Genomic DNA, 18,041 nt, shown 5'->3' on the forward strand with positions numbered 1-18,041 from the left:
TCTCTGTGCTCCTCCCCTTCGTCTTCCTCCATCCTTCTGTTTCTTCCTTCCTGATGGCCTCTTTCCCCCTCCCTTTGCTCCTGGGCCTCCTCCTCTTCTGGGCCTTTCTCTCCCTTACCCAAGCCTTCCATCTCTCCTCCTCCCTTGTCTTCCCCCTCCCCACCCTCCTCACTCTGCCTCTGTTCCACTCTTGAACTTCCCTCCTGCTGGACTCCCTCACCTCCACCTCCTGCCTTTCCCTTGCCTTCACTCACCTCCGCTCTGTCTGTCAGGTCGTCTGACAGGATCTCTATCTCCTCCTCCTGCTTTCGTGTGGGCACTTTCACATTTTCCTCACTTGCCTCTACCTCTGGCTCCTCTACTCCACTTCCTTCTGAATCCTCTGCTCCTTCCTGCTCTTCAGGGATCTCTGACAAGTGGTCACATTTAAAATCGAATTTTGCCAGGAATTTGGACAGTTTGTGTTCAGTCTCCTCCTCATGTCCTTGTTCGATAAATTTTCTGCTATACCACAAGTTTGGGTCCATTTCCACTTCGTCATCCTCTTTCTCTCCACTACTAAATTCTACGGACTCAGGCTGCTCGAAGCCGTCAGTGGTGCCTTGCTGACTTGCACTTTCGCCTTCCAAGTAACTGTCTGGCTCGTCTAGAGAGTCTCTTTCGCTGTCAAAAATCATATCTCGCTTGCTCCTCTTACCGTCCTCAATAAAATCTTTATTGTCTTCATCATCAATATTTATGTCTCTATTTGGTAAGTTGTCAAAGAACATATTAATATGTCTTAAATTCTCTTCGATTTGTCTCCTAGCCTTCAGACCTGCCATTTCGGCCAGCTCAGTTTCCTTCTCAGAGACTATTTCTTCTGCATCTGGATCCTTCTGCCACTGGCCTGCATCACTTGCCTTTGCTATGGCCTTCCTGTCAGGTGGATAAAGACCATGCTTACTCTCATGTCTGAACAGCCCTCTTTGCACACCCTCTGCACGGGTGTCAGCTCGAGGCCCAGGCTGGCCTGAGTCACTACCTATGTCCTCATCTGAAAATGCTTCCGTAGTCATAGCTGCTTGCATCACGTACATTCCTTTTGCCAAAAGTTGTTTATAGACTCTCCCCTCATTCACTGTTTTGGACATCTCTTCACTTGTAAATCCTTTACTATCATCGTTTTCAGAGTGAGCTGTATGCTGCTTCAGTTTCTCAATTGTTTCTTGTTTCTGTAAATTTTTGAAGTAATCGTCATACTACTGTTAGTGGACAAAGGGCACTTATCTACTACAAAACACTGCCCAGATTTTGCATTACTCTAAGTTTCGCTAGCAGAATAAAAATGTCCAGTTTTCCCAGACATTTTGCTCAGACTGGCCTCTTGCTGGCGAGAACCGCCACCATCTCTGAGTCTGCGGCACCTGGAACTCCGCCGTGGCACACAGGTCAGCATCTCACTTGCGCGCGCTCACCACCTACCCTCATGTTGCCTCCACTCACACAGGTCAACTCACGTCAGGATGTCTCCTCCACCCCTTAAATGGAATTGAGTCTTAAAGAGAATATATTTCTAGACAGATTGTGCAAAATACCGGTAAAAAAAAAAAAATGTACACTTCTCTTGTATGAAATCAGGTTCGGTTTCCTTCTTTCCTACCTTCCCTGTTATTTTAATTGTTAGACTTTGATTGGTCTTTGAATTCCGTGAAATTCACAGAATTAAAGAAAATTAACGAAAATATGAAATTGTTTAATATTGGAAAAAATGAATAGCTTATGCCTAGAAGGAAAATCTGAAATGAAAACGACAAAACTTTTAATCAGTATACTAAAAAATACGTTTCTTTTCAAAACAAATCTTTGAGTTTTCAAATTTTTGACCTTCTTCCTTTTATCTATTGTATTCTTTAATTATAATAACTTACATACATGAAACTTACCACTATGTGGAAAAGTATCTGCAGTAAAATGTAAGATTTTTATAAAAGCTACAAAATTAAAGACTGCGATTTGAATGCTACATTACGAATATGAAATTCATTTCCTGCTGGACAAAATAAGGCAAAAATCAAATCACTGACCTAAATTCTGTAAGCTAATGAACTGAAATATTTGATAAATTTGGGTCTCTGGAGAGTGAAATCTCACTAAATCAAGTGTTATAAATTGTCATGAGCGCTAGGCCCAGGAAGAAGTCATTTTTTGCCCCCCCAAAATTAAAACAGCACAAGTTAAACATTAATATATGGAAATACTACAGTAAATCATTTTTTTAATTCACTAAAATAGGTCTGGTTGAGCCTCTACTTAAAAGGACTATGTCAAGCATAAAATATCAGTTTAAAAGGAAGTGCTTTCCTTCTGCTTGTTCTAGGTCATACTTTTTAAAAAGTCACAATTCTTTCAAGAGCCCTAAAGAGAGGCAGAGGCCCAGCTGCCAGAAATGATTTCTAAATGTATGTGCCTTTACTTCCCTAGCATAATCAAATAGCACAGAAGAGGCAGAGCCCCGAGTCTAAGAGAAGAGGAAGGAGAGACAGGAACGGATGTCTGCTTGGAAGTGCAGTCAGTCAATAAAGTCAGTCAACCTTCGCTGAGCTTCCACACCGGGTTAGGACAATAGTTTTCCCATATTCAAAATGAATGCTGTTACTCACCACGCCTCTGCCTCTCGGTAAAACAGAGATAAGACTTAACAAAGACTGGCACAAATTTTTAAAAGTCAGCAAGATTCTCTTGCATTTCAGTGACTTTGACTTTGAGGATTTTTAGTTTAATAATGTGACGAAGGCACTGGAAATATAAATTAAATATTGTCTATAAGCCTTCTTCCTTCAATTTCTATTTCTCCGATTTACTTTTCTCATCCTCAAACCCCTCCTTTCTTTCACCCCACTGGTCCTTAAAGCCAGGAGAAGCAAAAGATTTCAGGTCAGGCCTTTGTCTCTCCAGGGTTGTGAAAAGCACCAACTATTCCTTTCTCCTGCTACTCATTTGTTATTCATTAAAAACCTCTCTTTATCACCCATGCATGGTTTCTGATTAATTTCCAAATGTTTAATTTTGTTTTTATGCTATCAATCCATGATAGAGTAAAGCCTATTCCGTACACTGGAAAAGCAATTATCAAATATTTTCACTAAAACCACCAAATTTTAGAGCTCAAAAAGATGTTAATATCATCTTTGAGAACAACACGGTAATTCAACCAAAGTCATGCTCAACCCAAGTCTGAGAACCATTCTGATAAACGCTAGTAGCTTCTTCCAACGCTTATGAACTGCCATAATAATCCTTTGCCTTGATGATAAGAAAATGTGGCTACTACGACTTGTTAGTGACAACAAAAAGCAAATTTCAGCAATGAAATCCTGCCATATATCTGAAATACATACCAACAGAACAAACCCAAGTTGAGGCCATCTACAATGTATTCCTCTTTCAAAATCTAAAGTAAACGAATACTTATCTTTCACGTATTCTTTTCAGAAAGCTTTCAAGAAAAAAATATGAACTGTTCTTACCCACCAAGTGAAAAGAACCCTCTATATTATACCTTTTGTTTCTGAATTGGTGATAATTTTAATGACTTCTCATTGGAATTCAGGCTCATCATATGTGTCTGCAAGAAATAAAAAATATATGTTCTAAAAAGAATAAAGAGTATATATAAGATTATATTTACATATTCTTATATAACAGTAACAGTAATATAGATATAGATTATATAACAGTAATATATAGATTATATAACAGTAATATAAATATAGATATATCAGACAGTAATATAATCTACACTCAACTGCATACTAATGATACGAAGATCATAATTAATTATACTGTATGTCATCTATACTTCAATAAAATAATAAACATATAGCATACAAAAATAACAAAATGGAAGCAAACCCTTTTTAATGCAAGGAACAGCACATGTATTCAACACACAAATATGAATACATGATGAACTAAAATCCAAACATATCTATATTGATAAATAAGCAAACCAATACCATATTTAAGACATCAGTAGTTTCTCCAAGGCTTTCTGAATCTCCGGCTGAAGAATTGTCTGCCTCTTTCCCTTTGGCCATTTTATCACGAAAATAATCTGATTAAAAGGGAAAAGAGAAAACCAGCTTTCAATGGAAAATTGAAAGACAAATGGACAATAAGTTATTCTCTAATGTAAAGTGCAGGCATAATTTTACTGAAGTCCTTCAACCTCATGTTAAGGGAACTGAACAGAATTCATTCACAGTGATAAGAGGTTTTAAAGTCTCTTTCTGAAAGTTTAAAGACCAGTGCTGGTGAAATAGGAACTGCTTCGTTCATATGAACAGGCAAACCTTTGGGAGAACTACTACCCAGGTATCAAGCACTATAACAGTGAGTCCCCAAAAAGGGCCCTGGTGACCCACATCCACCCGAGATGGGGCCCCTTATGTCATTCCTTTCCACATTTTACCAGGTAGTTCTATATGGCCAACAAAACAAAGCAGCCATAATTGTGATGTTACCACAGTTTGTATGTCTGTCTTTCTTGCATCACTTTCTCTGGGGGCAAGCCATGCTAGGAGCATTCCTAGGGAGAAGCCCACGTGCTGAGGAAGTAAACCTCCTGCCAATGGCCATGCGGGGCAGCACGGAAGAGCATCCTACAGCCCCAGTGGAGCCATTGGTGACTCCAGCCCCATCTGACAGCTTGATTGCACCTGCATGAAACGCCCTGAGCCAGAACCCCTCAGCTAGGCTGCTCCTCAATTCTTGACCCTCACAAACTCTGTGAGATGAGTTTTAAGGCCACTTGTTACATGAAAAATCAGATAACTAGTACAAGCACCTAGAAATGTTCATGGAAAACTACAAGGTTATTATGTCATCGAACAGGTAACTAAAACTTAACGAGCTCTCCTTGATCTTACATTTTTCTCAATTACTACAACCCCGTTTAGCACCCACATATTTGAGAGGAGCTCCTAAACGAAGTCCTTGCTAAAAACGCCAGTCCCCACTGATCTTGCCGTTGTAAATTCATTCAGTGCAAAGGAGCAAATAATTCATTTGTGCTTATTTCGTGTGCGGCGCTATGTGCAAGATAATCAACTTAATTCACGGCTCACTCTGAATGAGCTTATCATCTAAAGAGAATATAAAATAGAGGATACACTGGCATGAGAAATCACATCCAAATGTTGGGAATCAGGAAATGTTTCACTAAAGAGGTGTGGGGAAGAGTGAGTAGAATTCTGGGAGGTGGAGGTGGACAGAGAAGGAAGCGAAGCCCCGTGCTAACAGGAGCAGCAGCAATGGCTTGTACTAAAGGTTGGCCATGTGCTGGGAATACATGCTTTCACACATGTCACGTGACCTCCATGACAACAAGAGAGGTAAGCAGAGTGTCCCCACACTTCATAAAGGAATAAATGAAATGCCAAGTACCGGTCTCTGGTTTGTCTTGACTTTACAGCCTTTTCTACCAAGTCTGACTGTGAAGAGCTCTGTTTGATCAAAATTAAGAGTTGGGAAACTTTCCCTATAAGAGGCCATCTAGTAAATATTTCAGGCTTTGTGGCCGCATAGTCTCCATCCTAATGACTCAAACTCTGCCGCTGTCGTGTAAAAGCAGCCATAGGCACTACATAAAGGAATCGTGTGACGGGGTTCCAATAAAACTTTGTTTATAAAAACAAGTGGCTGGCTAGACATGGCTCACTTTACAGACCTGTGACCTGCATTAAGGTTATAAGAAAAAGATTACTGAGAGATGGAGCTACAAAAGCAGGTGGTAGTTACATGGGGAAACTCACATTTATTTTCACAAATATTATGGATATCAGAAGCCACTGGAGCAGAGGAGAACTAAAACTGTGCCTGAGGAAGATTAATGTAGAAAGTTCTAAATGGGATAGACTGGAGAGGTCAGAGAATGGAGGTTTGGAAAAATCGATAGTAGATCACTGAAGCTCACGACCTTGCCTTATACTTGACTAAGAAAACAGAAGGCATCAGACCTGATCTGCCTTATCTTCCCCCCAACAAATGTACACACTTACTTCCATTTTCCTGTTGAAATATAGGATGTGTCTTTCCTCTTACCAAAGACTGCTCTGTATGCCAGCACCACTGTTATGTTCATGTTCATTCTCTCTTTCTCTCTCTTGTGCTATCGGTCAGTCTGGGACTACTGGCTCACATCCATTAGCATACAAAAATGCTCTACTATTTCCCATTGACCCTGCATTTCCCTCCAGCTGCCAGCCCTTTTCCCTTCTCCTCTTAGTGACCAAAATTGGCAAAGGAATTTTCTACATTCATGCCTCAACTCTTTGCCCTCTGGCTTCTGCTCTTAACTTCCCCTGAAGCTACTCTTGTCAAGATCAAGGACACTCTCCACAAAGCCAAATCCATGGGATGCTTCTTTGAGCTCTCTCCTTGACCTCTGACCAGTACTTGGAATTCACGACCCAACTCTCTCCTGGTTCCCTTCCTCTTACCCTTCTAGCTGGTGGGGCTGAGGAAAGTTTCTTTGCCGCCAGCTCTTCCTCCCCTACCCTCAAAATGTAAGATGTTCTTCGGGTCAAACCCTGGGCTCTCTTCTCTTGCTACTCTGCTATCTAACAGGTGCTTTCACCAAGTCCCACAGACTGTAAATACCAATTCTGTGTTGTCGGGTTCTGAATGTATCTCCCTGGTTCAGACCTCTCTTCTGAACTTTAGGCTGGCATCTTCAACTGCCTCCTCCATATTTCTGCTTCAATGTTTTGCAGGTATCTCAAGCTTGATTTTTTTTCCCCTCAAGCTTGTCAACCATGCTCTTGCCTAGGAATCATTCTGGATTCTTCCCTTTCCTTCACCTCCATGTGTAAATTCAGCTAGTTCTAGGTCTCAAATGCACTTCCAATCGGCCCCCTTCTCTCCATCTTCACAGCAACCTGGACCACACACCATCCTCTCTTGTAATGGGCTCTTAAGTATGCTTCCTACCTTTAGTCTTTCCTCCCTACAATCCACACAGAGGCAAAAGTGAGCATCTTAAAATGTAAACTGGACTGGAGCACATCACTCCACTGATTAAAAACCTTTAATGACTTTCTATTGCACTTAAGAAAAACACTCAAACAGGCTTCTCACGGCCTATAAAATCATGAATACTTTTTTCACTCTTTTCTCCAACATCTTGTCTAGCCTTTTCCTGCACTCTCTAGCTCCAACAGTCTTCTTTCCTTTTCTTATAAACTGCCTCCAAACCTTTGACTCTATTATTTTCTTTGCCTAGAATGCACATAACCTCTCTCTTCATGTGGCTTTCTTATCCTTTATGTTTTAGTTTAAATGTCACCTTCTCAGCAAGGTCTTCCCTGACCTTCCTCCCTCCACGATAAACACTGAAGTCTGCAAGTAATTTAGAAGAGGTCCTGCTATATGTTAGATATAACTTGCAGAATACTTTTAAGACAGTTTCAGCAAACAGTCACAAAAAGATAAGGAATAGCTTTTCCTTTGGCTCTAGCTATAAAACTCTGTATATGTTCATATTCAGATCTCTTGAAGTGGGAAACAACTTCCTCCAAACCACAAACTTCTCTTTTCCTTGTACACACTGTTGCCAAACTCCACTTTTTCCATGTACAGGCCTGAAAGGTGTCAGTGACGCTTACCTCAAAGCAAAGCATAAAAAAGTTCTCTGTGAGATGCAAGGAACTGGCTCATTATCAGGGACGACTGGGCGGCTCCGTCGGTTAAGCCTCTGACTCTTGGTTTTGGCTCAGGTCATGACCTCAGGGTCCTGGGATCAGCATGGATCATATTTGAGATCCTCTCCCCCCACCCCTCCCCACACTCACACGCTCTCTCTCTCTCTCTCTCTTTCTCTCTCTCAAAATAAATAAAATAAACGTTTGGAAAAAATACAGTAAGAAACTGGCTCATGATCAAGGTTCTAGTTGTAGATAATATTCTATTCCCACGGTGCACAATTCTTGCTTTTACTACCTCAACTTTTGATCCCAAAGATACTAAAATTTATCTGTGCCACGGTTCTTAATCCCAGGTGCCCAGATCATCTTAATTCCAAACCTACTGTTTACTCTAATCTCTTGACCCTGGCTTCTTGTCCCGCCCCTTCTATTCAAGCATGTGCTCTGCAGTAACACATACACACTCTTAAGATACAAAAATGCCTGTAAACAAAATTCTTTACAAGAGGTATATAATAACTGAAGAGCTGGGATTACAATTTAAAATATAATGTGTATCTACAAGGCAGTGAGGTAGAAGTGTTAATAATAACCAACTATAAAGAGCTTCCTAGAAGTGCTAGGCTCAATGCTAAGTATTTTATATACCTTATCTCATTTAACCTCAATCACTCTAGAGGAGTATTATTATACCCACTTTAAAGACAGGAAAACTAAGAGTTAGAGGAATTAAGTAACTTTCCCAAAGTCATTCACATAGTTAATAAATGTCAGGGATGGCATCTGACCCCAGCTCTATTTAACTCCATGCCCCATGCTCTTTTTTTCTTTTTTGTCTTCTTTTTCTTGAGAGAGAGAGCACGCGTGTGCACGCATGCATACAGGTGGGGGCAGGGGAGGGTTAGGAGCAGAGGGAGAGGGAGAAAATCTTAAGAGGGCTCCATGCTGGGCAGAGCTCAATCCCACAACCCCAAGACCATGACCTGAACTGAAAGCAAGAGTTAGAAGCTTAACCAACTGAGCCACCCAAGTGCCTCCATATCCCATGTTCTTGACCCCTACGGCATACTGCCTAAATGCAAGACTTCACATAGGTCCAGAAGATCCACATTCAAATCTGACTCTCTTCATTTATAAGCTGAGTGACCTTGGCCAAGTCACTCAGTCTTTTCAAGCCTTGCTTCTCTCATCTACCAAAATGAAGAGTTTAGAACTCCCACGGATTTCACAGAGTTGCTTCGGGTTTAAAGGAGATAAGGTAAGAGAAGGTATTACATATGCTATGCATTGCTCTATAAAAATATGCTGCTATTGTTATGGGGTTTTTAGGGTCACTAGTGATGCTTTGTATTTATAAGAGTAATCTGGACTGGAACTCGAATGAGAGATGTCAGCCTCCAACTAGGAAGAAAACAATTTAATTTGCAAGAACATCCTAACATAAATATGACCCTAATAGGAATAAAAGGGACCCTTTTCCTGGGAGAAGACAGGGTATCAGCGGTTACCTGGTTCCGCTGGTTGCACGGGGTCCTCCTTTTCAAGTATCATTTTCCCTGGCCAATTACCTGCAGACATATAGAAAGGAACTGGGGTGGGGGAAAAGCTAACAGGTGGCACAGAAGTTCCTTCAATTGGAGGTAGTGTTCGTGTCATTTGAAAAGCATCAGGCGATCTCTCCTTAAAATAAACAGGTTAAATAAACTGTTACATGATATTATATGTTTAGTATTGACAGAAACTACCCCCCAGCTGCTAAAAATATTTAAGAGAGAGACTTCAAAGTTGCCCACTGTCCCACATTCATCTTTAAATTATCACCAAGGACGCAAAAATGTTTTGCTCTGTCATCTCTGTATCTAAGTTGCTCTAAATTGTTAATTTAGAAGCCCGTTTTTCACACGATGGGTAAAAGTGTATGTATATTCTCTCTGCTTTCCTTAGGAAACAAAAAACTAGTCATAAGACCTAAAAAACAATAACTACAAAATACTGCTATTTCTCAGTCTTTCCATATATACTTTTTCATAACCAAAAGCCAAACTTAACCTTTTTACTTCCAAGGGAATATGTTTTGGAACTTTAAGTAACTTTTTAAAAAAGGAGTCTCCTTTAAATATTATTTGGCATTTTCTTCTTGGTTTTTAAATACAAGTGCCACTGAAACAATAATTTTAAAGCAGAATGAGAACCTCTAAATTTAAGCAAGAAAGAACATTCCCTATCTTGAACTGCAGTCCTTATTTCTGTTTCCCACATTTCATTGTTTATAGTGTATACCCTTCCACGGCTCACGAGGTGTAACTAGAAGATAAAAAGCAAAGTAAAAGTCACTCCATATAGAGTTGAGAAAATAATTCAGCATTCAACCTGAAGTATGAAGATAGGCCTCTAAAAGGATGCTTTGTATCTTTGCTTTGTATCCACTCTCTATTAAGTCAAGGTTATCCATGATTATTTGAATTTTCTCACTTGTGTGTTGAACAGCTTAACTCTGAATCTGCTTTAAGTTTGTAGGCCTCCAACTCTAACCATTTTATTTAGTAAATCTATCTTAAAAGACCCTTTTTGGTTTAAAAAGAAAATGAATTTTTTCCCATTCTGTTTGCAGTGCCATGATATAGAACTGGCCACAAGCCTATACCCTCTCTCTTCGCCGCACACGTGCTGGTAGAGTTCTGTGCAGTACACTGCCTGAGCTCAGATCGCTGAGGAGCAGAGAAGGCGCTACAGGAAAGTAAGAATTGTTGATTTCTTCTAACTCCAATTCTTCTGTCCCGCCGGGTCGCGGAGTGGCAAAAACAAGTGTGTGGCATCCACCACAAGCCACCTGTAGCATAAAACCACAGATTTGATTAATCAACATTGGTTTCAAACACAAATGGGTTTTTAACAGTTTTCAGCTACAAAACATTTACTTAGTGGTAAACTTCCTAGGTAGTCAGCCATCTCCCCTCCTCCCAAATACATACACACACACACACACACACACACACACACAGGTGTCTTCTTTAAACACTACAATTGAAAATTAGAACAAGTTTACACACCATTTTCCTTCCAATTCTGTTTCTCCTCACAAACTTGAGAAAATGCTATTTTAATCTGAGAGTAACATGAACACCTTGAAAAAAAATCACCCAGAGAAGTTCTACTTGGAAAAAAAGTGATCCAAGAGGAAATCAACCTCTTGGGATAATTTTATCTCCAAACCTTTTTCTTTACATGAACACTTTTGAAGTTCAATGCTTTAAAGTCCTTAGAGCAAAATGTAACCATGCATGATGGTGGAACATGAAAATTAAACCAACATTCAAAGAATTTTGAGAAATAACTGATTTTCAATAAAATGCCTAAAAAACCATTGTGTAGTATTTGTAATACACAGATTTTTTTTAAGCAACCTTATAGTGTTCTTTACAGTGGTTATAAGAACGCATACTCTGAACCTTTCCTTCATAACATTGTGAAATTATTATTACTATTTTAAATAAGCCTCAGTAATATTTAATTCAACAAATATTTATAGGTGATTGTCAGATACTCTGCTGGCTGCTGGAGGAGACAACAAGCTTTCAGGCATGGCACAGTTCTGGTTCTCAAGAGACACAGGGGAGCAAAGCAGGAGAGTCAAGATTAGGGTGAAAAGGACAATGTTCAAAGGAGAATTAGGAAAGGGACAGATTTTCTGAGTGGCATGATGTCTGACATTTGGCTTTTAGGAAATGAGTATACTCATTAGATATAGCCATGATATTCATTCACACAGACATAAAAGTACCTATTTTCTATGAAATACTCTAAGACTCAAATATAGGAATATGACAATGTAAACAGGGAAATGTGATGTCCTTACCAATTGAACTATAAATCTCAAAAAATTGGAGCACAAAGTGGGAATGAACTGATTGGTAAAATTCTCCAGTCCAAGTCCTAATTTTCCATGTCGACCATCCCCAAAAGTATACATGAGACCCAAATCTAAAATGCAAAAAAAAGAGAGAATTATAAAGACTTACTTGTATGGACCTATTTGTAAATAAATATATTTACTTATTTCTTACGTTGCAATTATAATTTCCCCCTCAATTGCTGCACCAAGTTTACTCTGATCTATTGATATTTCCACACTCTCTATGGTCTCTGTGGTCCCGCACATAACACTAGGCAATAGATACTCTGAGAATAAATCACTAAGCCATTGGTGGTTTGTGAATTTGAAGCCCAGTCGTGTGAGGACTGTGTAGAACAGCAGCAACCCAGCATGAGCTATCTCTAGATACACACCATCTTCTCCGGGGGAAGAAGATTTTTGGAGTCTGACCCCCTATGTCCCGATACAATCTAGCGGAAAAACACTGAGGTCTCTCAACCTTGGCACCCCGGACATTTAGTGCCAGGTAATTCTCGGTTGTGTGGGTCTGTCCTGTGCCCTGCAGGATGTTCAGCAGCATCCTTGGCTCCTACCTACTAAATGTCCATAAAACGCCCTGCCTCTGCAGTTGGGACAATCAAAAAACGTCTCCACTGTTGTGCGTCCCGGGGCAACAAGATGGCCACTGGTGGAAAACTAGTGGCTTAGATCAATCCAACTGTCTCTTTCATCAGTTCAGCTCTGGGGCTGTGGAAGCTGCTGAGGGAAGTGCCGTAAATCGACCCCAGTGACTAGTCCCCATAGCAATGGCAAGGCCTCTACGGTCCACAATAATGTAAGGGGTCTTCCTCCTGCTCTCCAGTTCACCCCTCTGCTCACTGCCAGAGCAACTATTCCAAACCTTCAGTACTCTTCTCAGGCCCTCCTTCACACCCACTCTCTCAATTGGCGGAAAGTGACATGGAAGCAGAAGGAAGGAAAGGGGGCCAGGATGGTTGCCGAAGAGGGGGAGTTTCCTTCTGGTCTGGGGATTAGGGAAGGCTTTTAAACAGACCTGAAGGATGATTAGGATTTTAGCTGCAGGAAAACACATACAAATGCTTTGAATCAAGAGAGAACATAACACAGTCAAGAAACTGAAAGGCAACCAGTGTGCTTGGAGCACAAAGGGGACAGTGGTATGAGAGGAGTCTGAAGAGGTAGGAAAGAACCATACCACAGAGAACCCTGTTGGTTCATATTAAGAATTTCTGAACTCTATCTTAATGGCAATACATTGAACGAATGGTTTTAAGCCAGGAAATGGTAAGATCACATGTGGGAACTTCTAGTTTAAGATGGCAAAGTAATCTCATACTAAGAAAATCCAAGAGAACCAAAGGAAAAATGCTGAGAAATAATAACATAATTCAGTAAGTGTCAAGCTCAGAAGTTAATACAGAGGGGCGAATGGGTGACGTGGTCAGATAAGTGTTTGAGTCCTGGTTTCAGCTCAGGTTGTGATCGCAGAGTCAGATGAGATTAAGCCCTGTGTTGGGCCCTGTGCTCAGCATGGAGTCTGCTTCAGATTCTCTCTCCCTCTGCCCCTCCTGCTTGTGCACTTGTTCCCTCTCACTCACCGCTCTTTCTCAAATAAATAAAACTTTAAAAAAAACTAATAGGCAGAAAAGATCCCCTATTAATAAACAATAACCAGTATTTAACCCCCAAATTTAGACTCTTAGAATTCTTATCATCAGCTACTTATTTCCCTTCTTTATATACATTCCTTATCATTCTTTTCTCTTCTTCTTCCTCTTTTGACCCTTGATTTCTTTACCCAAAGTGCTAATTTTTAGGCTTTGTGTTTTAACTTGATTATCTTTAGCCAGAAAAGATAAACTCTGATCCAAGCTACCTGATTGCACTTCCAACTTGAAAACTTTTGTAAACCACGAGTCACTGGCTACATAATGCGGAACTGGTAAGAACTTACAGATAACTCACTACACACCTCTCATTAGTCCTGGAAAAAAATTCATAACACCTTTCTCCTGAGGAAGCTTTATGAGCAAAAAGCAAGCAAAAATAATGTTCAATTGTTTGTGCTATAAGTTCTTTCATCAGGGGAAATAGTAGTATGAAAGTTTAACCAAATAATCTAATTGTGTGTTAGATGAGCCATAAAAAGTATGTATTTCCTATCAATGGCAATTTAGGGTTGATGAAAAACAGCAGTTTAAGGACAGTGAATTGACATTAGGACCTTGCAGTAAGGGATACATATCAACAATTCTTCTGGGACTATGAATGAATAATAATTCTTTACATTCTATATAGTTCTATTTCATGCTATATTAACATGGACATTGACACTTGAAAATGGGCAGGTAGTTCTCTCTGAAAGGCTCTTTGGGGAAGGAGGAAGAGTGTATGGTAGTATACATTGTATTTGTGGGTTACTAGTTGCCCCAACTAGATACCATTAGATGAGTTCCATTTAGCAGTAGCTTTTTTAGAAAGAAGGAAACAAATGGAGAAATATCAGTATCTCGTTTATTTCAAAATACTCTATGATTTCTGCCTTTTTAATGCTTTACTTCATTTGCAGATAGAAACGTGAGATAGAAATAGTGAATTACAGGGGCTTTTGTTCCAAAGCAATCACAACTGTGGAGTCTATCAATTACCTACAGGGAAGTGAGTTATTTCTAGAGGAGACTCTTTACTGAGTCCATATTAGCAGCACCTAGTTTTTGAGGTTGAGAAGTAGGCCCAAAGCAGTGTCTCCCTGGATAAAGAAGAAAGTACAGAGTAAAGGGTCTAGGGGAGCCAGGTATCTGCCTAGTGCCCTTTGAGGTGCCTTTCTATCCCTGCGGAGGAAGTAGCGAAGAGTCACTCCTAAAAACGCCTCCTAGCGGCAAAAGCTTCACAGGCATTAACTCAGCCTGTACGTAACTGGGTCAGACTGAACATGGAGAACGTTTTAAAAGTTCTTTCCTGTAAGACTTTTCCCTCTGGCCTGAGCAGAGTTAAGAGCCTTCAAACTGATGCAATTTCAAAAAGATTCCAGCCTTCTGCCAAAGTATAATATTATGATATTACCTCTGACAGCACTGACTTGTTTTGAGGTTCTAATCTTTGGATCACTTGAAATTTGAACTAAACTAACTGATTTGAAATTGAACTAAAATATTAAAAAAGAGTTTACGATTTTACACTTTGGCATATTAAACAAGAACTTCCATTTTCTCAGTCACTGATTCCTTTGCTTACGCTAGATACATTCATTCCACAGAGTTTGTATTTCGTAGTAAAACATACCCCATTCTAGATATACGTAACAGAAATTCTCATCTGTACCTGTTATCAGAGCTGTGTGATTTTCTCCACAGGAAATAGAACTTATTTTCTGATCTGTAATATGCTCAATGACTTTGGGTACTGAAGTTTCAAAAAGAAAGGTACCAAGACCCAGCTGACCAAACTGTCCGAGCCCAAAGGTATACACGGCTCTCTCTGAAAAGGAATAAGCAAATATGAGAAAAAGATTGCAGGGAAGCAGAAACTGTCACCGTCATATCTAGAAAACTGTGACATTCAAACTTTCATAATGAAAGTTAGGTGCCTCTGAAATATCCGTGTAAGAATACCGAATACTTAGGTACACGTTCTCAATGATGAAGGAGAAGAAAAAAGTTAGGGCATGGGCCTGATTTTACCTTTTACATATAACCATAAAAGAGTTCCTAAAGACACATCAGTCAGTGAACTACCTAACATGTCCCTATAATTACCACTTAGCTCTTTAAAAATAGCATCAGTTGTCATTAAGCTAATTCCTTTCATTGCCTTAAAAGGTGGAGGGGGCAGTGGGGCACCTGGGTGGCTCAGTCGTTAAGCGTCTGCCCCTCAGGTCATGATCCCAGAGTCCTAGGATCCAGGATCCCTGTTCAAGTGGGAAGCCTGCTTCTCCTTCTCCCACTTCCCCTGCTTGTGTTCCCTCTCTCGATATGTGTGTGTGTGTGTGTGTGTGTGTCAAATACATGAATAAAATCTAAAACAAACAAACAAACAGAGTAGTGTTTCCTACAGAAAAACTCCTACTTCTCAAAAATAGTTTAACAGAACAATCTATTTTGTAAAACAATTTCAGAGGAGAATTTGCATGAGAATTGAAACTCACTGTAGATATGCTTGATTAACTCACAGGTAAAGCTCTTTTACTAAGAAGTGCCGTAATAATGAAAGGGGGACAAAAGCTTTTCCTTGATATTAACGTTTTTTAAGTGACTCCAAAGGACCTCCAATAACTTATTAAACATTAGCTCACATGTTCTCGAGAGATGGAAAAGCACAAAAACAGGATAAGTGAGTGGTGATGAAAGGGTCCCTTTAGACACACAACTCTGGCTGGCCCTGAGTCAGGAAGCACGGTCTCTTCTCCAAAGCCCGACACATCACCTTTCTATGCTACAGAAGGAAGAGGAAGAGCTTTGGTTTCGGGGAGGAGTCCACACCTCCATTATTACTAGAGGGGGAAAGCAGGCCTGTTACCTAAACTCTCTGATGTTATAATTCCTCTCTAACAGAGTTGCTGGGAGGCTTACATGAAAAAACATTCAGGCAGATTTTAACACACACTAGGACATTTTGTTTTAAGAACATTTCTCTAAAAACTAACTAATCAACTCATCTCATTTCTGACAGTGGAGAATCCCGATGAACACATAACTATCTACTGTCATATGGTTTTACATTCTTCCTATCTAATAACACTTCACAAATAAGACAGAGAGCTCATACCTCTTAAAGAAAACAGGCTGTGTCAAGGATATGAAGCCACACTGAGGCTATGGCAAAACATCCTTATTTTTTTTTAAAGATTTTATTTATTTATTTGACAGACAGAGATCACAAGTAGGCAGAGAGGCAGGCAGAGAGAGAGAGGAGGAAGCAGGTTCCCTGCTGAGCAGAGAGCCCGATTTAGGGCTCCATCCCAGGACCCTGGGATCATGACCTGAGCCGAAGGCAGAGGCTTTAACCCACTGAGCCACCCAGGCGCCCCAAAAACATCCTTATTTTAATGTAAAAATTAGTTTAATAACCGCATGGCATGTCACCAGTTCTGAATGTCGGGTGAACAGCAGAATGCTGGGTAAATGAAAACAAGTGTCCACCTCTAGCTGGCCAATGACCACTTTAGGTTACGTGGGCTGAGATGAGCCTGTGAAATGAGGCCATTTAGACAGCCTGAATCACGTGATAAAAGTTTTGCTCCTTACCCTGTTGGGTTTGCTTTCAGGTACTTGGCTGATCAGCAGCAATGACACTTTTAAAAGATGTTTTAATTATTTTTATTAACACATAATGTATTATTTGCCCCAGGGATACAGGTCTGTGAATCGTCAGGCTTACCCATTTCACAGCACTCACCATATCACATGCCCTCCCCAATGTCCATAACCCCACCACACTCTCCATACCCCCCTCCCCCCAGCAACCCTCAGTTTGTTTTGTCAGATTAAGAGTCTCATTCTTTGTCTCCCCTCTTTTTTTTTTAATTACCTAACACTCCTTTTTTTTTTAAACATGTAACAACTAATATAATTTTTGGTCTTATCATCTTTTTAACATTTAACAATGTAATTCGATGCTGACAAATGATACCCTATTAGGAAAACAGGTTTTAGTAGGCGGCTTCATATGAATACTACTCTGGTTTCTCAGAATACATTTGATTTCATGAACAGTAACTTGTTGCCCTGTAGAGATCATGAGTTTGTCCATATATAATCTAGAGGGGAGCCTGGGTGGCTCAGTGGGTTAAAGCCTCTGCCTTCAGCTCAGGTCATGATCCCAAACTCCTGAGATCAAGCCCCGCTTTGGGCTCTCTGCTCAGCAGGGAGACTGCTTCCCCCCCACCTCTCTCTCTGCCTACTTGTGATCTCGGTCTGTCAAATAAATAAAAAAATAAAATCTTTAAAAATATATATAATCTAGAGAAGGTAAGTTCTTATTTTTCCTTGAGATCCAGACTTCGTTGTGGACCCTATCTTACAACCAGGACTTTCTTGGCTTTTGCTAACGCTGACGAAGACATACAAGATTACATCTATCACTCTGCCTCACTTACCCTTTCTCAGCAGTCCATTGTTTCCCCGATTCAAAGGAGAAACTAATCATAGCATCGCCACAACCAGTAGTTTAATTTTCTCACCTCTTATGGTCACATGGAGTATTACATTTTAAATAAATTCACTGGCAATGAACTAATTTAAATTATCTTTGAAGTATTTTTATGAATGGTACCCAGAAAGATTTTAAGATCAGAGTTATAGACAAAAGGAAAAACAATGCTAGGGAAGGCCCCCCATAAAATCATCTTATTCAAACCCTTTCCTTTGGTGAAGGGAAAGATCTAGAACAGATGGTTAACTATTCTTTTCTTTCATTTAAGGTCTTCAAAGTATCCTATAAACTCTTAGGTATTCCGTTTAGTA

The 18,041-nt window shown here is 40.0% G+C and overlaps 1 protein-coding gene across 1 annotated transcript in view; it reads right to left on the bottom strand.

Moving 5' to 3' along the window:
* The window catches only part of LOC111150392 (retinitis pigmentosa GTPase regulator), a 53,374-nt gene that overhangs the window by 22,038 nt on the left and 13,295 nt on the right, over positions 1-18,041 (bottom strand). The window contains exons 8-15 of the mRNA XM_022507817.1: positions 14,902-15,057; positions 11,542-11,666; positions 10,330-10,515; positions 9,194-9,365; positions 3,999-4,096; positions 3,542-3,607; positions 1,025-1,214; positions 78-409 (exon numbers count right to left, since the gene is read on the bottom strand). Coding sequence (XP_022363525.1) covers positions 78-409; positions 1,025-1,214; positions 3,542-3,607; positions 3,999-4,096; positions 9,194-9,365; positions 10,330-10,515; positions 11,542-11,666; positions 14,902-15,057 — 1,325 coding nt within the window. The remainder of the gene's footprint in view (positions 1-77; positions 410-1,024; positions 1,215-3,541; positions 3,608-3,998; positions 4,097-9,193; positions 9,366-10,329; positions 10,516-11,541; positions 11,667-14,901; positions 15,058-18,041) is intronic.

The sequence above is a fragment of the Enhydra lutris genome, unplaced genomic scaffold (genome assembly GCF_002288905.1).
Source record: "Enhydra lutris kenyoni isolate GAN:26980312 unplaced genomic scaffold, ASM228890v2 scaffoldscaffold23, whole genome shotgun sequence".
NCBI lineage: Eukaryota > Metazoa > Chordata > Mammalia > Carnivora > Mustelidae > Enhydra > Enhydra lutris.